The 22,982-nt window shown below is 40.3% G+C and overlaps 1 protein-coding gene across 7 annotated transcripts in view; it reads right to left on the bottom strand.

The window, feature by feature from the left end:
- Positions 1–22,982, bottom strand: part of SCAI (suppressor of cancer cell invasion) — a 121,229-nt gene that overhangs the window by 49,418 nt on the left and 48,829 nt on the right. For 6 of the 7 annotated variants that reach the window (XR_015136344.1, XR_015136343.1, XR_015136342.1 and 3 more), the window contains exon 3: positions 10,636–10,767. Coding sequence is in view for 3 of the 7 variants with exons in the window: in XM_086325225.1 (XP_086181351.1) it covers positions 10,636–10,767 (132 nt within the window). In the remaining 4 variants the exon portion in view is untranslated. Of the gene's footprint in view, positions 1–10,635; positions 10,768–11,395; positions 11,483–22,982 lie in introns of all 7 variants that reach the window. The other variant, XM_086325227.1, reaches the window with a different exon arrangement.

Raw genomic sequence — 22,982 nt, 5'->3', positions numbered from 1 at the left:
ATGTTAGTCGCTTCAGTCATGTTCAACTCTTTGTGACCCCATGGACTGTAGCCCTCCAGGCTGTTCTGTCCATGGAATTCTCCAGGCAAGAGTACTGGAGTGGGTTGCCATCTCCTTTTCCAGGGGATCTTTCCAACCCAGGGACAGAACCTGGGCTGCTGCTGCTGCTGCTAAGTCACTTCGGTCAAGTCAGACTCTGTGCGACCCCACAGACGGCAGCCCACCAGGCTCCCCCGTCCCTGCCATCTCCTGCACTGCAGGCAGATATGTGCAAATATATGTAAATACACATACATACTACAATGAGAAGCAGAGAGCTTAAATGGGTTGCCCAGGAACTCATGGCCAGTTAACTGTTGAGCTATGACTGAAATTCATAACCCCTTTGAATCTGTAATCTAATACTCTCTCCTTTCTGCCATAGAGAAAAACAACCCAGATTTTGATTCTACATTAGTGAAGTCCTTCTCTGGGAGCTCACTCTTGGGATGCCATTGACAACAACATTTTGACTTGTTTTGACAACAAGTTGTGTCCTAATAAGCAGGAGATTAGGGCTCACAGAGAGTCACCCGGGATGCACTTGAGGCCAGAGCAAGAAAATGGCCATTTGCAAACCAAGGAGAAGAGGCCTCAGAATGAACCAACTCTACCAACATGTTGATCTTGGATTTCCAGCCTCTAGAGCTGTCAGAGAACAAATTTCCATTGTTTAAGCTACCTAGTATGTGGCATTTTGTTATGATAGCCCTAGCAAACTAATATAATAAGTGATAAGGAAGCCTTCAAATCCCAAAATACGAGTGGGTGGGAACAAATTGCCAATAGCCAAAAGACCTGAAGGCTATCAGCATCTGTGCAGGAAGACAGACCAGAAACCATGGGGACAGAGGATGGACCGTGAAGAAGAAAATCCCCAAAACAGCCAGCATGTATTCACCAGAAAGCACAGTGGACCATTCTGAGGACAGAAGCTAAAAGGGGGAGGAATTTTGCCTGGGCCAATAACCACGTGTGGCTACTGAGTACTTGAAATATGTCTAATTTGAACTGAAATGTGTGAAAGTATAAACTATTCAGTGTACTTCAAAAACTCAGTATAAAAAAAAGAGAATGTAAAAGATCTCAATACTTTTTCTATTATCGATTACATGTTGAAAGAAAATATTTTGGATATACTGAATAAAATAAAATATACTGTTAAAATTAATTTGAGCTTTTTTCTTTTACATTTTTAAAATCTGGCTACTAGAAAAACTTTTAACCACATCTGTGGCTCATTAAATTTTTGTCAGTCAATGGTCTTCTAGATCACAGGATGACAACATCTACTGCACCCTGGTGGCCGTCTACCTCAACTGCAAGTGCAACTGTTTCCAGGTAGCAAACCATACAAAATAAAAGCAGGTATCACAAGCTTGTACAGATAGTTTAGGGTATTACTTCTGAAATAACATGCACTTTACTATTGCCTGTCTGTGGAAATTTGCCTCTAGGAAAGCATTAATATTGTGAAGAAGGAGGAGAAAGAGGAAGAAAAAGAGAGGGAAGAGAGAGGAAAGAGCATGAGAGGGGAGAAAGGGCACGAACTTATCCTTTCCTACCTACACGGCAACCAAGGCATCCTAAAAATAGGCTGTTGAATAAAGCACTGGTGATGATTTCTTCTTTATTCTGAAATATTAAGGAGCATGTTTAATACAAATTTCTGCCATAATTTTTATTTAAGACCAATACACTTCACTTTGGTGCACTTCTTTGCATATGTATGTATGTTTGTTTGTTTATAGCTTCCAACATTTATTTTGGCTTTGGGCATTTGCTCTCCTGGGGACAAATACTTAGTGACTGTGGGCCTGTGCTGTTTCAAAAGTCAAGGACACTACTGGTAGACACAGCTGCATATCTGAAATACATGTCTCAAGACGCTGCCTTATATAATCCCACCAAGTATTCCATCCTGCTTTGACAGTCTTAGTCACCATGGTAACTAGAACCCTGCAAGCGCTTAGGCTTTTGATCATTTTCTGACAGTCTTCAAAGCTATTTCTAACATCATTCTCACTTCATTACTACTGTAACTACATGCAAAAGCTATTATAAGCAAAACACCATTCATTTTATCCATTTCTCACTCTCTGGACTGTGTTTTCTTACACAGTGAGTGGATAGAAGAGATTATTTACTATGTACATATTACAAGAAGGTACTTTCAGTCAGGAAAAATACTCCATTAAGATATTCATGGCTGGGAAAATGAAAAGGCTCTGACAACTTGGATGAATAGCTTAATATGTACATGGCAGAAAGATACACCTTCAAGAGTAAAGAGAAAGTTTATTGTATCCCAATAAGACAATATATAGAAACCCTAGCCTTTCATGCACTAAAATTCACTTTTTCACTCTGCTCATATACAGTTAAAAAGCCCAAAGGAAGGAATATAAAGGGGTTGCTGCTGTGCTGTATGTTTTATCATGCAAGTACAAGCCCCATGAAAATGTTCAGTTTGCAAAAATTATACTTATAATACATGTACTTTTCTGCAAGTGTATTACACTTCAATAAACAAACTCAAGAAAGAAAAGAAAACACACAAAGGAAAGTTAACCAAAAGACAAGCACTAACAGTGATGGGGTGGGGGGGCGATCACAGGTGCCATGGTAAAGCTGATGCTATTTCGACTAGACTCCACCTCACTGCTTTTTCCCAAGTTCCAAAGCTGGTACAGAACCACTACCAATATATTTCTTGTTCTCTGTAAGCACTGTGATCCTGTTTTCTATTCAGACCAACACAAATATGGGGGGCAGGGGCAAAAAAAGAACCTTTCTTTTAATTATTCCCAAAGAATCTCTTCTATTTCAAAAGAAATGCACAAAAACTACATCAACACTTGAAAGCAGAAACATTTAATTTCCATAAATCAAAGAGCTTCTCTGGAGACTAGTGTGGGGAAGAACGCCACACAGTCCTCCACGCCACCACCACGGGCAGCCAGCACAGACCTACAGAGCTGATCAGGAGAGACCTCCCAGTCGCTTCAACTGAAGCCGAACACCAAACAGAACACTTGCATTTACACAAGCAAGCACAGGAAACACACACACTCACACGCACCAGACACCGTGAGAAAATCAGTACCCTAGAAAAGAGACCAAAAGCTGAGAACAGAGAGTCCCCACTAAGAGTTAGTATGACTTACAGAATGTAATATTGACAGAGAATTTCTGATAAAACAAGATAGTATGTAAAACATACTATTTTCACAATTTGCTTTTTTAAATTTAACCATATAGTGTGGTCAACTTTTCCTTTTTATCTCCACCAACATCTTTTTAATAGTTCTAGGGAATTCCCTGGTGGTCCAGTGGCTAAGATGCCACAGTCTCAATGTAGGGGGGCCCAGCTTCGATCTCTGGTCAGGGAACTAGATCCCAAATACAACTAAGGATCCTATGTGCAGCAAATAAATTAAAAAATAAATTAAAAATAGTTCTATATTATTCTGTGTGTGTGAAATGAAAGTTCTTTCAAATTGAAAAGAATATTAATCTTCCAGTAAACTGCAGGCCTGCACTGCCACTGGCCACATCCCTCTCAACAGAACCCCAGGAGCACAGACAGAATATATCTATGTTACTCATCCAAGATATAGTTTTTGTAGAAATAATTAAGGCTTGTTTAAAATGGAGGGAACCCTTCACACAAAACACTGCAAATAAATCCCTGGTGAATTTGCTTACCCACTTTTCTCAGTCAAAATGATACCATGAAATGATCACAGTAAGTCACAATAATAACATCCATTACCTTAACAGCTACAAAATTGTTTTCCTTGTGATAAGAAGCTTTAAGATCGACCATTTTAACAACCTTCAAATATTCAACACAGTATCACCAACTAAGAGCCAACTCATTGGAAATGACCTTGATGCTAGGAAAGACTGGAGGGCAAGAGGAGAAGGGGGCAAACAGAGGAGGAGGTATTTGGCTAGCATCACCGACTTAATGGACACGAGTTTGAGCAAACTCCTGGAGATAGTGAAAGACAGGGAAGCCTGGTGTGCTACAGTCCACGGGGTTGCAAAGAGTCAGAAAGCTTAGCAACTAAACAACAAAACCATTAACTATAGTCTCCATGCTGTACATTACATCCCTATGACATATTTATGTATAAATATAGCTGAAAGTTTGTACTTTTCGACCTCCTTTCCCCACTGTATGCATGCCCCCATCTCCTGTCTCTGGCAATCACCGTCTGTCCTCCTACCCATGAGCTCAGTTGTTTCTTTGGCTTTTTGTCCTGGTTTTTGCTGTTGTTGTTTTTAGATTCTACATAAAGTGAGATCGTATGGTATTTGTCTTTCTTTGTGTGACTTACTTCACTTAAGCATAATGCCCTCAAGGTCTATCCAGGTTATCATAAATTCCAATGTTTCCTTAATTTTTAATGCTTGAAGAATATTCACACACATATATATATTCTACAATTTATTTACCCATTCATCTGTTAATGGATACATTATTTCCATAACTTGGCTATTATAAATAATGTTTGAATGAACATGCGGGTGTATATAATTTTTCAAGTTAGTGTTTTCATTCTCTTTGCATAAATGTCTAGAAGGAGAATTGTTGGATGCTGCGGTAGTTTTACTTTTCAAGGAACCTCTACACTGTTTTCTATGGTGACTGCATCAATTTATACTCCCAGCAACAGTGTACAAGGGCTCCCTTTCTCCACATTCTCACTAACATGTTATTTTTTGTCTTTTTGTAAGCCATTCTTACAGGTGTGAGGTGGTATCCCATGTGGTTTTGATTTGCATCTTCCTGATGATTAACAATGTTCAGAGCCTTTTCATGTATCTGTTGGCCATCTGTATGTGTTTTTTTGGAAAAAGAACAAGTCAGATCCTCTGATCATTTTCTAATCGGATTGTTGGTTTTTTTGATATTGAGTTGTATGAAAAGATAAATCCCTGAATTCAATATTGTTTTAAGTGCTCAGGTGTTGCAGGAAGGGGGACCCCTTCCAGGTCCCAAAAGGGGGCTCTTGTCTAACACTGGAAATGAATTGTCTGAGGAGACACACGTGTTGAGAAAGCAAGAGACTCTTATTGGGTAAGGGAACCCAGGAGGACTGCACTGCTCTGCCACGTGGCTTGCAGTCTCCAGTTTTATGGTGACAGGATTAATTTCTGGGTTGTCTTTGACCAATCATTCTGACTCAGAGTCCCTCCTGGATTGCTCAGCCAAGATGGATGTCAGCAAGAAGGATTCTGGGAGGTGGTAAGACATGTGGTGTCCCCCTTTTGACCTTTCCTGAACTCTTCCAGTTGGTGGTGGGTTATTAGATCATGTTCCTTACTGGGACCTCCTGTCATTAAGTAACTCATGTAAATGGTTACTATGGTGCCTAGCCAGGGTGGGCAGTTTCAGTGTGTTCTCCCCCTAACACAAGAACTAAATTGAAAAAGGTATCCTAAGCATTATAATAAATTTCTCTGACAGTGAATAAACAGCCCTAAAGATTAGATCTCACACAATTTTTCCATGTATTAAGGTTTCCTCCTATTTCCACAGATACAAGTTCACTCTGCAGCTGGTTTAAAAATAAATAAAACCTGTGTTATAGTTAAAATGGCACTTTAAAAAAATCAAAATGAGGGAACTCCCTGACAGTCTAGGGGTTAAGACTCAGTGCTATCAATGCCACAGGCTGGGGTTCAAGCCGTGACTAGGGAACTAAGGTCCTAAAAGCCGTAAGGTACAGTCAAAACAAACAAACAAACAAAAAATAAAAATGGTAACAGATTTGAGCTGGTAAAATATATTTACATAAGCAAAACATTGAAAAAGAAGGTGAAATAAAACAATTCATTTCTTTTTTTTTTTTGAAAGCAAATTAATTTATAAAAAAAAAAAAAGGGAAAAGAAAAAGAAAAAATTTACAGAAAATTTTGAACAAAAGAAAGGTGCCAAGACGCAGAGGAAGAGAAACACGGGGACACGAGGAACAAAGGGCCTGGTGGGAGGGACCAAGAATTGGTGGAAAGCCTTGGAATCACTGTTGTCTTCACATCAGGGATGAAGAGAGGAGAGCTGGTACTGGGGGCACTGGAATCTGGGGAGCAGAGCTGAGCCACGAGCTGCCATCAGGGGGTCGGCATGCCCCTAGGTTAGGCACCCCTACCCAGCTGCTGCCCCAAATCCCAGGGAATTCCCCGCTACCAGCCATGATGGGCATGGTGGGAGGAAGAGGGGACAGAGTGACCCACCACGTCATAAGAAGGAGGTGCTTAAGTGCTTTTTTGACAATTCCACGTTTTTAAAACTTCCCATTCTTTTAGTGCTCCCCTCTCCGCATATTCTGGGAGCCAGAGCCCGGGGAGGAGGCCACAAAGCCCCACGTGCCCTTTCTTCCTCCACTACCTACCACAGGGGTCCCCAAGACATTTCCCCACCAAATAGACATACGCTGACATCAACTACGCAGGAGACTTTTAAAAACACAAAACTGACATTCAGAGGGAAGGGGGTCATTGGCTGAGCTTGGGTGGCCTAAACAGCAACACTGAGGAAGCAGTGGGAGAGAGGAGTGGGAATAAATGGGGCAGCCGAGGGGTGTGGGGAGCTGACTCAGTCACTAACGAGGGGCTGGAGGAGACAGAGCCTGCACCCTATTCTATCAGAGCTCTCCCCAGAACCTAGATACCCCTTTCCTAAAACTCACCTCCCTCCTCCAAAAAATGTAAAACTTGGATTTTTCTCACTGGTTGGAGGGCTTTTTAAAATCTCTACTTCCTTTTAAAGGGCTTTTTTTTTTCAATCCATAAAAAATGCAGTAGTTTTGTGGGGATGTACCCTTAACAGTGGTTAATTAGGACCTTGTAGAAACACCTTCGCCCAGCCCTTCCTTTGAGGGCAGTGTCCCCATCCTATCTTCTCTCCCAGACATTAGAAACATCTTTTCCACAGAAGTCCTTGAATCATCCAATGTAAAAATGCCTGCCCCTGACAGGCACGGTGGGGGCTTTGGAGGGGCAGGAGGACTTTCCTTACGTAGTGATGAGCTCTCCAGGCTGGGGAAGGGTCCCAGTGGTGGGGACGGGGCTGTTCCTGGAACCTTGATCTCCGTTGGGGGTGAGGAGGGAGAGAGATGTCGGGCTGGCTCCTCACTGTGGGGGTGGCACGGGGGTGACTGTGCCTGGGCTCGGCGCCGTGGGGTCTGGAGGCAGGGGGGTGCCTGGGTCTGGCAGTGGGCTGGCACAAAACAATTCATTTCTAGGCTACATATTTTTGGTATGTGGCCAAAGGATAAAGATGCAGCTGAAAGACTTATAAACTGTAGAGTGCCGTATGGATATGTGTTCTGTCATTACTATTTCGGCAGCCACAGGGTGACTGAGTGCAGCAGAGTCTCCAGCAGGAGACACTGGAACTTTATGATTCATTTATGATTCAGAATCAGATTAGGAAAATAATTCTAAGAAGAGAAATGCCACTGCTAAATTTAATATGCTTCTCAGATACACTAAAAAAACAATTTCCGTTCACAAACACATCAAAATTTTTAGTGTCTGTCTTATTTGCATATATAGGTAGAAAAGTTAGTAAACTTTGGATCAAATATACAATATCTGGTTTTTTTAAAAGCAGTCTAACAAAAACCACTGATACGAAATGACAAGTTGAATGTGCTGGGCGTATTACGGGAAAATTGAAGACATTTTCTAAAAATGCTGAGAAAACAAATAGAGATGAAAATCAAAAGAGGGTAGAGGTTCTAGAGGATTTAAATTGGAAATTCAATCTAAGCATTACAAGTATGAACAGGTAATGAGAAACAAGGAACAAACAAAGAAAAAAAAATGAAAGAAATACAATCAACCATAAAAATATGTTTTCTCACAAAGAAATGCCTACGATCTCATATCATATACAAAAGCTAACACAGAATGGTTCACATATCAAAGTGTAAGAGCTAAAACCACAAAACTATTAGAATAAAACATTTCAGTGACCTCAGGTTAGGCAATGATTTCTTAGCTGTGACACCAAAAGTACAAGTGATGAAAGAGAATGACAAGTTGGACTTTATTAAAATGAAAGCATTTGGGCTTCAAAGGATACCATTAAGAAATTGATGAGATAACCACAGAATGGGAAAACATATATCTGCAAATCATTACACATCACAAGGGAGCTGTATGCGCAATATATAGAAAATGACTACAATTTAAAAATAAAAAGATAAATCTATTTGAAAAATGATCATAGGATTAGACTAAACATTTTCTCCAAAGAAGACATAAAAATGCCTAATAAGCACATGACAAGATGCTCATATCATTAGTCCTTAGCATGCAAAACAAACCCATAAGGAGATACCACTTCATACATACTAGGATGGCTATCATCATAAAGACAGACAAAAACAAGTGTTGGAGGACGTGGAGAAATTGGAACCCCATACATTGCTGGTGGTACAGCCTCCTTGAAAAACAGTCTACAAGTTTTCTCTAAAGGTTAGTGTACCATATGAGCCAGCATTTTCACTCTGAGGTATATGTATTCAAGAGAACTGAAAACACATGTCCACACAAAACCTTGTACTCAAATGTTCATGTGGTATTACTCATAACAGACACAAAGTACAAAATAAATGTTCAACAACTCATGACTGGATAAACAAATCTGTACAAGAGTATATTAATGTCTAATAAAAGGAACACAGTACTGGTACATGTTACTACATAAACGAAGGTGTCAGAGTTATTGTAAAAATGATAATGTTTTAAGAGTTGAGAATAAGGAGTTTGAGAGGCACATGTCAGAAGTTACGGTAGGGATTTTCATGCAAATTTTTAAATGCTTTCTTATTCTTTAAAGCTACCAATGCTTTAAGTTTTCTTACTGCCTTAAGAAACAAGAACATGGAGATATGCAGGAAATTTGCTTAACAGATAGGGTAAATCTGAGGCTAGCATTGAGTAGAATGTGGCCATGGGCTTGAAGGGTTGGTTGTTTTTTGTTTTTTTTTTTCTATTTTGTATTTTTATAATTTCTTCACAGATTATTTGAGGGCAGGGACTGTCAGTTTTATTTTCAAATTATCTATACCTAATATAGAATATAGTACATACTGGAGGCTATGTAAATGTTGGAAAAACAAGATATACCTGGATAATGAAGTGGAACAAAGAAAAAAAACTTTGTGCAATTTAAAGTTCTACAACATTCTAAGAAAAAAAAAAGACTTAAAACCTGGGCCTACAGGGGTTGTTTTTTGAATTATAATAGTGAAAGAAAATAATTATTTAAAAAGATGTAATTAATCTATAAAGCAAAAGAAAAAGCTGATCCCAAGGACCTCTTCTGTAGCACAAAAAGGAAGCAGCAGAGTGTAGGAGGTAAGAACACTGTCTTTGGAACCCTTCATTTAACAAATATTTGTGAAACACCTGTAATGGGCAAAACCCTGGCTTAGGTAGTAGAGAACAGTGACACACAGTGTCCTAGGGACATTTCATTTTAGCGTAAAAAAAACTCATAAGCAATAAATAAGATAACTTGAGGTAGTGGTGACTTTTATGTAGAAGATTAAATGAATACAGAGATGAGAGGGCAGTTGAAAGCAGAGCTTTAGACAGAGTGGTCATGGAGGACTGATTAGATGACCCTGTATTATCTTTTTGACCATAAATGTTTTTTAAAGATAAATTCTTTAAAATAAACTCCTCCAGTACAATTCCAAATAGCAGAAAACAATGATAAACTATGTGAAAAGACTGCAATTTTATTCAGAAATAAATTGCAAATTAAAAATACCTCACTAAATACAACACTGTAAATCAACTATACTTCAACAAAAAATAATTAAAAATAACTCACTATCTTTAAAATTATTCACTCCCATATAAAGTTTCCCAAAAAACCCCACAATTATTTATCCTTAGTATTTTACCTATAGAATGAAGCTTTAAGTCTGAAGTAAATCAGTATCTTAAGAATCTCATGAACTGAAAATATGGCTAAACAATTTAAATAATACAAAATGGTACAAAATTATTTACCTGCCACCCTCAAGAATACACAATTAAAGTCACATTTTGACAAAAATGCATATAGCTTCTGCTACTAGTCAGGGTATGCACAACTAAAGAAAGACACTGTCTTGAAAAACTCCATCATTACTTTAGTCATCATTACTTTAGATACTTTATCCTAAGAAAAAGAAAGGATAAAACAAGTAAGCAAATAACCAAGTACACAAAAAAGAGGTAACAAAAGAGAGGCCCCAGGTTCACTTGTACATGCATCCCAGGCTCCTTAGATATCACAAAGTGTAAAATCAGATGTAAAACAGGTATGATGTGGAGTAATGCACACAAAACCATCTTAAAAAACAGCTCACTCAATCTGAGTAAAACAATATAAGATATACTCTTCTCCTATTGTTTTTTCATTTGAGAAAGAAACAACCACCACCAAAAACATCATCATTTCTAGAACAGATATTTATATAACATTTTATCCATAATTTTCAGAAACTTACCACGCATCAGCCATGGGGAAAAAAAGATACAGAACTAGATAAAAGTTTAAGGCATCAAGAGTCCACTGACCTTAACCCATTGAACAGTTGCTTAGATTTATCCAGAAGGTAACAAAAATCTGTCACTGTTTTCCTCTCTCCCTGTGGGATGTCATCTTCAGCACCTCCAGAGGACATGATTTCTTTAAGAGCAAATTCAGTTCTGCAAGAAAACATGTGTCCATTTATTGAGCAGGCAAAAAGAAAAAAGAAACAGACCTTACATATATTATCTGATAGCAGTTTTTTTTAAAGATAGAGACATCTTCTGATTACAATCAAATCATCCAAAAATTATAGGATGGTGCAGAACAGAAAATGTCATCTTATGTATGGGGATCAAAATTGGTACATCCATATTAAAAAGCAGTTTTTATAATATTGTTCCATCCAATAAACATTATTTGAATGCCTAACATGTTTCAGGCACTCCTCTACATGGTTAAGAATAAAAAAATCCTTTAACCTATTTATCTATTTGATCCATTCTGTAATCCATCCTGGAAAAAAATCCTATTAATACAAATGGAAAACCCTTTGTCTATAACGGGTTTATCTCAGTATCATAATATTTAAAAGCTATTAAGAAACTTAAAAAAAAAAAAAGAGGGAAATGGCTAAGTGTGTCACAGAACATGAATGACTACACTCTATACCCTATCACTAACTTACAATTATACTTAAGATGATAAGGCAATAATTTATATATAGTTCATTATAAAAGGGATATAAAACCAGACACACACACATACTCATACACTTATACATACATATATTTTAAAGCTATTTACCCTTGAATCCAAGCTATTTTCCTGTGTAATCAATCATGTAGCCATTTTAAAAACAGCAAGTTGCTAGATCATATATATTGCATGAACCTATTTTAAAGGAAAAAAAAAAAATCATTTGTGTTCACACACAGAAATCCCTGGGACAACAAAGGGAAATTTGGTCCCAGTACAGACTGAAAAAATAGGCAGGGAAGACAAGGACCCGACACCAGAGATGGGAGTTAGGGTGTGGTACAGTTATTTTGGCAAATATTTTTCCCTCCAACAGGCTCAGACAACTGTGGCTGCAAGGCAGGAAAACCGTCAGCAAGCCTAGATCTGCCGAGGGGCTGCAGGGTAACATGTGGGTGGCCGTGGAGTCAGCTGGTGGAAAAGTACTTTAGAACCTTGTGGACCTCACTGGGTGGTCCCTACATGGTCACAAGTTTCCTCTTCCCACCACCTCTTTCTACACTCCGTGCCCTAGGTGGTCTTAACAAAGGGAAATAGACCTGGAAGAGTGCAGAGTCTGGGAAGGGATTCCACACTATAGTGACCCTTGGTAAGTCATCTCCCCCAAGCGACTCCTCTACCCTGGCTTCACTCTTTAAACCCAGAAAATGATGCACAAATGAGGCGCAAATTGGACTTTTTCCACCCCTCCTCACAGAGTTCATGAGCTAAGGTGTCTATATCCCCAGGACACAGGAGTTCACAAGAGAAAATCAGAAAGTAAAACTTCAAAATAAATTCAATATGAAAGGATATTAGATACAAAGCAAGAAGAAAATATCACAATTAAGCAAATAAAAATACTGTGTATGAAAAATATAACCAAGGAAATGCACTTAATAGATCGAAGAGCAGCAAGGATACAGCTGAACAAATTAATAAGCTAAAATAAAACATTTAAATTAATAAGCTAAGACACCACCATGTCTTCTACTCTGCTAGAAGACATCAGAAAGAGATAACATACACAAAAGAAAATTGAAGAGATAAGGAATAGAGAAATGAAGGAATCAACATCCATATCACAGAATATATAGAAGAGAAAAAAGTATATGAAGGTGATGAAATACTTGCAGAGATAAACTTCTATAAACTTTCCAGAATTAGAGAAAATATAAGACCTCAAACTAAAAGGATGTGAAGAATGTTAAAGGAAAAAAGAAAGAAAGAAAGAAAAAACCCCACAGCCAGAAACATTAAAGTGAAACTTAAGAATCTAGAGAGGCCCTCACCCATTCCCAGATGGTCCAGTCCTACAGCCCGAGGTAGGGCAGAGGACAGCAGATGACCACACAGAGGGTGGCCTGCTGGGTATCAGAGCACAGACTGTGAGACTATCCACATCCATCCTAAGGGCCGGCCTGCATGGGATGGTGGAGACTGGGAGCACTGAGGAGCGATACCGCGAGGGGGGACTGGCCGGAGGAATGAGAGCCTGAGCAGGGTGAGGAGGGCATCTCCACATAGAAGAGTTCAAAGGTGGAAAGAGATATGTCGTACACAGGGGATTCATCAAATAAGAAAATCTAGGGACTTCCCTGGTGGTCCAGAGGTTAAGTATCTGCCTTGCAATGCAGAGGACAATGGTTCAATCCTTGACAAGAGAACTAAGGTCCCGCAGGCTGTGAAGCAACTAAGCCCGCGTGCTGCAACCAGAGAGCCCGGGGAGGCCGGAACAAAAGACCGCACATGATGCAGCAAAGGTCCCTCGTGCTGCCACTGAGATCCGACACAGCCAAATAAATAAAATTTACAGAGAAAAAAGAAATCTATCAGGGAAAAGGGGACCCAGAGTTCTCTCTGTAAGACAAAGGAAACACAAACATGGAAAGGGAAAAGGTTACAATAAACTGGGGGTTGAAGCTGGAGATACGGGTGAACTAATGGATTTTTAAAAGGAGAGACAGATCTCTGGTCTTTGCTTAATCACATCCTGTGTGTGGTTTGCGTGCTTTCAGAGAGAGAGGAAGGCCCTTCTAATACACGACAGACTGGCTGTACAGACAGATTAGAGAATAATGAAAACGAACACACTACAACCACCTGCAATAATATAGATGGATCCAGCATAATGCTGAGTGAAAAGAAGCAGACCCAAAAGAACACCTATCATATGACTCCAATACACAAGGCACAAAACAGATAAAACTAGAATTAAGGTACTGACACGCTGATCAAGAGAGTTACTTTTAGCAAGAAGGGAGGAAATAAGAGGGATGCTAAAGGTATTTTATTTCTTGACCTGGAGTTAACACTGTGAAAATTCACTGAGCCATACGTTTATTATGCACAAGAAAAGGAAGAAGGAGCAGAAACACCTGACTCAGGTGGTTTCAAAAGCAAAAGTGAAGTCACTCAGTCTTGTCCGACTCTTTGCGATCCCATGGACTATAGCCTACCAGGCTTCTCTGTCCATGGGATTTTCCAGGCAAGAGTACTGGAGTGGGGTGCCATTTCCTTCTCCAGGGGATCTTCCTGACCCAGGGATCGAACCCAGGTCTCCTGCATTGCAGGCAGACGCTTTACCCTCTGAGCCACCAGGGAAGCCCACTGGTTTCAAAAGTAAGTTTTATCAAATGCTTAAAAAATGTAACACTGAATATACTTCCCTTCCAGCATTCATTTTAAGAAAGCTAACACAATCTTGACACCAAGCGTTTATAGAAGAGCAATACAAAAGAGCAAAATTATAAGACAAAGTCCATATGATATAACCAGTTGTCATTGTCTCCAATGTTTGTGATATTAATAGACCATGGATAATTGAAATTTTAATATAAAGTACTGAACACAATTTCACTGGTTTACTACAAAGTAGATGGCAAATTCAGACTTATGAATGAAATATATACATATCTATATCAATTATGGGAGGGAAAAGCCACATGGTAATCTGTAAATAAGGCTAGTTCTATAAATGTTTATGGAAGCATATGTATAAACATACATAGGTAACAATAAAAGCAGAGACAAGAAAAGGACATATTTTGTTATGGGCTGAATTGTGCCACCAAAGATATGTTGAAGTCTTTACCCCTTGTACCTGTCAATGTGAACTTATTTGAAAACAGTGTGTTTGGAGATACAATTAAGATGTAAGTTAACATGAGGTCCTATTGGAACAGAGCGAGCCCTTCATCCAATATGGCTGGTGTTTTTATAAGCTGAGGAAAAGAGATGCAGAGACAGACACTCACAGAGAGGAGAATGCCATGCAGAGTCACAGACAGAGGGAAGAGAGCCAAATGATGAAAGAGACAGAGACTGGAATTACACAGCTGTTAATACAAGCTGAAGAACTGACGCTTTTGAACTGTGGTGTTGGAGAAGACTCTTCAGAGTCCCTTGGACTGCAAGGAGATCCAACCAGTCCATTCTAAAAGAACTTAGTCCTGAATATTCATTGGAAGGACTGATGCTGAACCTGAAGCTCCAATACTTTGGCCACCTAATGCGAAGAACTGAAAAGATCTGAAAAGACCCTGATGCTGGGAAAGACTGAAGGCGGGAGAAGAAGGGGACGACAGAGGATGAGATGGTTGGATGGCATTACCAATTCGATGTACTTAAGTTTGAGCAGGTTCCGTGAGTTGGTGATGGACAGGGAAGCCTGGCATGCTGCAGTCCGTGGGGTCGCAAAGAGTTGGACACAACTGAGTGACTGAACTGACTGAATACAAGCCAAGGATTCACCAGAAGTGAGGCAGGAGGCATGGTACAGATTCTCCCTCCGAGCTTCTACAAAGGGACCTGTTTTGCCAATACCCTGATCTTGGACTGCTGGCCTCCTGCCGTGTGAGAGCACAAGTGCCTCCTGCTTCAAGCCACGAGGTTTGGAGGTGGTTGGTTACAGCAGCCCTGGGACACCAATCCCTACACAGCACAGTCCTAACATATGACATCATGGCGCAGGAGCAAAACAGCACCAGGTGCTCAAAGACCTAAGCACAGAGCATCTGGCAAATTATGGACCTGCTTTGTTTAAAATTTCTTTTTATAGGAAGTCTTGACAAAGCTACAAGAGAAACTGCTACTCTGGATTTCACTCTAAGTAAACGGTAGGCAGTACAAAAGCATGAAGGAAACGCGGAGAGAAAATGGCAGGAAGCAACAGCAGTGGAAGGGCCCCAGGCTCAGACAAAAGAGGCATTCCTGTTCCAAACACTTCCCAGTTTTGTGACTGTAAACACACAAGTAACTTTAGCTAACACTTAGAGTTGCAGGTTTTTAATCCACAAAAACAAGCAATTTACATTTGTTCTGCCTACCTCAGATAGCTGTTGTGAAAGACGGGTGTGAAAGAAGTCTGAAAACACTATATAATGTATAACATCACCATCATTATTATTCTGCAGCTTAGTGATGTTTCAAAAAGATACGAAATGACCTTGTGATTAGACTTAATAGGGACATAGGCCCAGAGGAGAATGGAAGTATACAGGAAGTGAAACCAAAATATAATGAAAAGATTCATTCTGACAAAGTAGAGAAGATACTTATAGAAATCACATGGTAGGAAAGCGATCATTTTCTTATGCATTCAGATTTTTTAAGAAGGTAAAAGGGAGGAAATGGCTATATAATTAAGCATCAGTATTTTTCTGATGTCTGAGAAAACAAACACAGGTACATTTTCTCGGCTATAAAAATGGAATATTAATAATTGCTTCCTCATAAAGCTGTTGGACAATAAAATGAACTAATGGATATAAGATTGCCCTGTGAATTATAATGTACTGTAAAATTGTTACACATGCACTCAAAACAGAGTATAAATTGAAAAATACCAAGTACAAATAAATGTTGAATGTGTTTATGTGGGGGCAATGATGATGGTTTTGAAATATTCAATGAAAAAGGAACAAGAGGCTTGGTGCAGACGGCATCTCTCTATATAATAGGAACCAGGGTGCAAAGCACTTTCATCTATCAAAGAGAACAGAAAAATATCCTAAATTATATACAGATTACTTTCTGAGAACTATTTTTTCTGACTTATTCCAACATGTGATAGCAGTTATGTTCTAAGCTATAATAACAACTTTAAGAGAAATGCCCAGGTACCAAGCTTCTCATGGTTCAGTACAGATAGAAATTGGATGAACTGAGGGCAAAGAGAGGTTAAGAAAAAAAGCCAAAGGAGTGCGGGCATGGAACAGTGGTGATACACTTACACAAAACCAGGAGGCCATTTGTAAGATATTGTCCAGGAGGCTACAAAGGTATCATTTTGCCTACCAAATGAAGAGAAACAGAAGTGTTTACCTAATACGTACGCATACGAAAATTCCAGTACTTGTTTAATTGGGACACAGCACACAGCCTAACAAAAAGGAAAGGAAGTCAGTAGCTCAGGAGGCCATCTAAAAAGAACAACGATCAAAAAGATACATGCAAAAAATTATTTGTGAAGCTAATGGGGCAAGAAACACAAAACTATACAAAATGAAAGAAACAAATATTTATACTCTGGAGAATGATGTGAGGAAACACAACTTGAAGCAGCCTGAGGCTCATAAATCATAAAAACTGTCTTGGGTGGAAAACCGAAAGAGGCAGCAGTCAGATACAACGTAGCTTGATGTAAAGGGTCATTTAACCACAACACAAAAACTCAAGAGGGAGCAAGACGTTCAGGCAAGAGTCCCAATCACTGACCAATGTACTACTCCTAACCAGGGCACTACTCTTGTTCAATAGGTAAAGAAGTGCAGGCTACACAGACTTTTCCTTCTTAATCACAAAGCTGGCAGGAGTCAAAGGTCATGGAGTTAGGAAGCTGAAAATGGGTACTCTGAAGATCATTTGAGGCTACCCAAAACCCAACATATCAGTATATTCTGAGAGAAGTCTGTAAGACAAGCAAATGTTAGTGATGTCTACCTGATTTGTATTGTAACATGAAGAATTTTTTAAAAACATCAAAAGATAGTGGTGATTTATACTGTAACTTGCTTTCCTAAATTGCATTTTTTACCCGCAATAAGCTAGAAGCAGAAGAAAGAAAATAATAAACTTTTCAACAAAAGAGGAAGTTATTGTTTCTTTCAGCAATAACTGGAGATATATGTATAATAAATATGTTACAACTTTACTGAGTTATGACTTTAGTTATCTGATCATCACATCAAAGAATGAGTGTAATTCCTAGACTTTTGAAAAGGGAAAAGGAGAAGCAGTGACATTTTATTTTCTTGGGCTCCAAAATCACTGTGGACAGTGACTGCAGCCATGATATTAAAAGACACTAGCTCCTTGGAAGGAAAGCTACGACAAGCTTAGACAGTGTATTAAAAGCGGAGACATCACTGATAGAAGTCGCTCAGGCAGCCATCTAGAAAGAACAACTAGCAACAAGTGGCTAAGAAGAACTATGAAGAAAACACAATGGAGAGTGTGATGGGGGGGTAATATTTTAGTTGGAGTAAGTGAGATGACCTCTGAGAAGGTAACACTGGAAGGGAGACCCGGATAAAGTGACACCATGTACCAAGTGAGGATCAGGGAGGTTCAGGGTCCTGGGAGACGGAGCAGCACAAGGTGCTGAGGCAGGAATGTACTTGGTAGACTCAGGAACAGCCAGAGGGCCTGTGTATAAGCACCACACACACACACACACACACACCCCCACACACACACAAACACACACACACACACTCAGGAACAGCTAGAGGGCCTGTGTATAAGCACCACACACACACACACTCAGGAACAGCCAGAGAGCCTGTGTATAAGCACCACACACACACACACACACCTCCACAGCAACACCCCCAACACACACACAGGAAGAGCAAAAGGGCCTGTCTGTAAGCACAACACACACCCCACACACACATACCAAATCACTTTGTCTGTGTTAGTTGCTCAGTTGTGTCTGCCTCTTTGCAATCCCATGGACTGTAGCCCGCCAGGCTCTTGTGTCCATGGGATTCCCCAAGCAAAGATACTGGAGTGGTTTGCCACGCCCTCCACCAGGGGATCTTCCCAACCCAGGAACTGAACGCAGGTCCCCTGCATTGCAGGCAGGTTCTTTACCATCTGAGCCACCAGGGAAACCCCAGCTCCTCATAAATAAATGTAAATAGGATTCATGGCTGCTGCTTTTCAAGCACTACATAGAAGCACCAGAGCAGAGACTGAAATCCAGATACTCAATTCCCAAGGCCAGGATCTGGTGGGCACTGAACTGCAGGCGCGGCATGCATTTTTCTGATTGACCATCTACCCAGAAAGACAACTGTAAGAGAAATGCCCAAAAAAAAAAAATTAAAAAAAAAAAAAAAGAAATGCCCAGGTACCAAATTTCTCAGGCCCTTCTTCCAGACTAATGACAAACCGAGACAGCATATTAAAGAGAGACGGGTTTTTTCTTTCTTTTTGGCCATGCCACATGGCTTGTGGCATCTTAGTTTCCTGACCAGGCATCAAACCTGGGCCCCAGCAGTGAAAGCTCCCAAGTCCTAACCACTGGACGACCAGGCGATTCCCAAGACTGCCTTTTTCTAATTGCACATAGGTTCCAAGGAAGCCCCTTGAAGCTCCTCCTATAGGACTTTCATTTCAGAACAGTTTATTGGATCTACAATCATCAAAGTGGTGTTAATAAGCCTGTCAACTGAAAAACGGAAATAGACTAATTATGTTGAACTAGATTCTATAATGACATTTATTAACAAAGAGTTATAATGTGAGATAATCGCAACTTTTGTTGTTCTTCTTCATTTTGATAAAAATTTTAATCTAATAAGTTAAAATGAGGCTGGGTGATATATACTGGATCTGGACTCTGAAGACCCAAGTCTCAATTGTGCCATTTTCCCCAAGTCATTCAGCTGACAGTTTAACCTAACTTCAGATTACTCACTTGTAAGGTAAGGATAACAAATATTGCCCTATCTCACCACTGTGAGAAATTCTATTCAAATGGAAATACTTTTTCTTTTTAAGACATCAAGTAAAAAAAAAAAAGCAAATACAATTATATTAAAATAAAAACAGACACTGGTTTTATTAAAGAAAAAAAATCTTGTATATATCAATAGACAGTAAACTCTAAAGGTTTTTTTAAAAAAATCAAATAACACCAGGCTTCCATATTTTAAAAAAAATCAAATTCTTTGCTGCTGAGGTGCTCCATCTGTTCTCACTGCTTCCAACCCACCTAGAGGGTCCATGTGCCATGATGATAGTGATGCCATAAAAACAGGGCAACACTGCTGACTGAGGGTTTCCATGAGAGGATCAAGTGTCAAACTGATCCGAGTCCTCTCATTTGGGCTGATCAAATCTTATTCTTCTACAGCCCTCTACTCTTGCCAAATTTCAGGTCTGGATGCAGCAATTTTTTTGTTTTTTGTTTTTTTAGCCAATTTAGAAGTCATTAGACTGACTTATGTGTCTCCATCTTCTCAAAATGTTCCTGATCAACACTGTCAGAAAATTTTTTTCTTTGAACTCTAAATTACTCTCATATTATAGCTCAGCTGCCATATACCAGTTATTCATCTACACTTACTAAATTGTAAGGGACTTGAAAGCAGTTGCTGTCTGAAATCTCTTTCCTCAAAGCACCTTGTGCAACGGCTTTGAATATTGTTCCCACCCAACTCCAGAAAATGAACTGATCAAAGGTAGGTGTATGCCATATGTCAGGCCCTGTTCTGGGTGCTGGCGGTAGTGTGTGTGTGTGTGTGTGTGTGTGTGTGTAAATTTAAGATACCCAAGATGACCAGAAGAAAGAAAAAGATGACTGTTGCAGAGACTTAAGAATCTGCAAGAGCTGGAGTTGTTCATCACGTGAGCATCTAGGAATGCCAAACAGTTGGCACCCAGAGAATGAAGGTAAATGTTCACTCTTCTGAGAAAAAGTTTATAATCAGATTGGGGTAGTGGTACAAGTATATTGTGAAGACAAGGAGATCCCTCCAATTCCCTGATGCTTCAGCAGACTTCTGATCTAAAGATACGCAGATGAACTATCAGGAGACTGACTTCTGATACATCAGCATGTGTTCTACAAAGATATATCTGGGTCCAGCACGGAGGTGACATAGTGGAGCGGTTAAGGACATTGGTGCTGAACTGCCTGTGCTCCAGTCCTGGCTCTGTCACTAAGTAAATAGAGCTTCAGGACACTAGCCGAGTTACTCAACCTCTTTGTGCCCCAACTTCTCCATATGTATAATGTGGATGAAAAAGGATCTACCTCTTCAGGATTTCATGAAGATTAAATGAGAATGCATGTAAATAAAGTGTTCCAAAGAGAGCCAGGCACACATTAAATGCCTTTATCGTAGGATGACCATTTAACTTACCATCTAAACTGGGACAATCTGGTGAATGAAAAGGGATGACATCAAGACTGTGCAATAACTTAGACTGCATCAGGCGAACTGGGACATATGGTCATGCCATGAGTTAAGTGTTAAAAGAAACCAGAGACTGTGGCTGGAGGAAGCAGAGCTCCTTGCTTCGCCTCTTTACATGGAGGTCGCCCACAGACGCAGATATCAAAGATACCTGGATTAGAGTTACCTACACTCAACATGCACATTATTGTTTAGCTGCTAAGTCATGTCCAACTCTTTTGTGACCCCATTGGCTGTAGACCTCCTGGACTCTTCTGTCCAAGGGGTGTCCCAGGCAAGAACACTGGAGTGGGTTGCCACTTCCTTCTCCTGGGGATCTTCCCACTCAGGGATCAAACCTGCATTTCCTGCATTGGCAGGTGATTCTTTACTACTGAGCTACCTCCCTGCTTCACCTCTTTGCATGGAGGCCGGCCACAGATGCAGATACCAAAGGTTAACAACTGAATTAGAGTCACTGATAGTCAACATGCACATATGTTGAAGCTAAATGAGCATACTTAGTTTTTCATTGTAAATGGTTTCAATGGTAATATACCAATATCGACACAACCCCTCAAGATGAATAACAAGCATCCAACAAATACCAAGGACATGATAATGGCAACAAGCAGAAAGGTTACCTTGCTTGTTAGGTTAGGTAAGCTGTAAGGTAAGACTTGCTCCTAGCCCTCAAGAAGCTAACCACCAGTTAAATGATCCCTGCAGGTAGCTTCCTCCACTCGTCCCCAGAGGCCACCGCTATAGCAAACACATCAAGGCGGGAAGCAATCTCAGAGAAATACTGAAAAAGATGAAAAGACGACTTGAAAAAGAAAACACAGCAGAAAAGAGAAATAAAGTATTTCATTATTTTACATGGCATTGCCAAATAGTTTAAGACATTCTTCAAAGAAAAAACAAAACCCACAGAAACCTGTTTGTGGCAGACAGCTTGTGTTTTGGCCTACGCAGCACCCACTTCTTTCTTTGCACAATTACTGCTCTTCCATTACATGTGATCTCATTAGAAACAAAAAAACCCAATTTGGAAGAAAACATAATTCAAGAGAGAGAAAGGAGGAGGAGAGAAAATAAATCAGGGAAATGAACTATCTGATGTCTAATGTCTCAAAAAAAAAAAAAAGAGTTCTCATGTTTTAGAGACAGGTATGGAAACATTTACAGATGAAATGATGTGCTGTCTGGGATGTGCTTCAAAATATGCAGGGTCAGGGGAGTGGATGTGGATATAGATGAAGTAAGATTGGCTATGAATTCATCATTATTGAAGCTAAGTGATAAGTATACTGGAGTTAATTTTCTATTCCATTTAATTTTCTCTAGATTTAAAATTTTTCAAAAGAAAAAACATTTAGTTCATACACAGTATGGCCTTAATTTTATAAAAGCATGTCTCTTCTGTATATATGCAAGGAAAGCTATCTGGGCTAATGTTCACCTCGTGTCAATGAGGTGTCAACACTTTCAACCTTGAATTTTTTACACTGTTTGAACTCAAAGTAGTAATTATGCATTGCTGCTACTGCTGCTAAGTCGCTTCAGTCGCGTCCAACTCTGTGCGACCCCATAGACGGCAGCCCACCAGGCTCCCCCGTCCCTGGGATTCTCCAGGCAAGAACACTGGAGTGGGGTGCCTTTCCTTCTCCAATGCATGAAAGTGAAAAGTGAAAGTGAAGTCGCTCAGTCGTGTCTGACCCTCAGCGACCCCATGGACTGGAGCCTTCCAGGCTCCTCCATCCATGGGATTTTCCAGACAAGAGTACTGGAGTAGAGTGCCATTGCCTTCTCCGAATTATGGATTACTTCCCCCCAAATTTCATAGGTAACTGACCGGCGTGCTAAGAGCGGCCGAGAGGAGCTACCCTACGTCCAAGGTCAGGGGCAGAAGCCGGGAGGACTCCATGCCCGAAGGGCAGTGGCCAGGAAGAGTTACCCCACGTCTGAGGTCAGGGGCAGCGGCCGAGAGTGTCAGGCTGCGACGGCGCAGGAATGGCCGAGAGGAGCTACCCAAGTCCGGGGTCAGGGACTGTGGCCGGGAGAGGCTACCCCACGTCCGAGGTCAGGGGTGGCAGCCGAGAGGAGATACCCCGTGAACGAGGTCAGGGGCGGCAGCCGGCCGGGAGGAGCTACCCTATGCTGGAGGCCAGGGGCAAGTGGCCTGGAGGACCAACCCCACGCCTAAAGAGCAGTGGCTCTGCGGGCGCAGGAGGGCCTAGAGGAGC

Source organism: Bos grunniens, chromosome 11, assembly GCF_055505025.1.
Source record: "Bos grunniens cultivar Pamir isolate PY7600 chromosome 11, Bosgru_T2T1.0, whole genome shotgun sequence".
Taxonomy (NCBI): domain Eukaryota; kingdom Metazoa; phylum Chordata; class Mammalia; order Artiodactyla; family Bovidae; genus Bos; species Bos grunniens.
The sequence above is the reverse complement of the archived record's forward strand: the minus strand, read 5'-3'. Positions and strand labels throughout refer to the sequence as shown.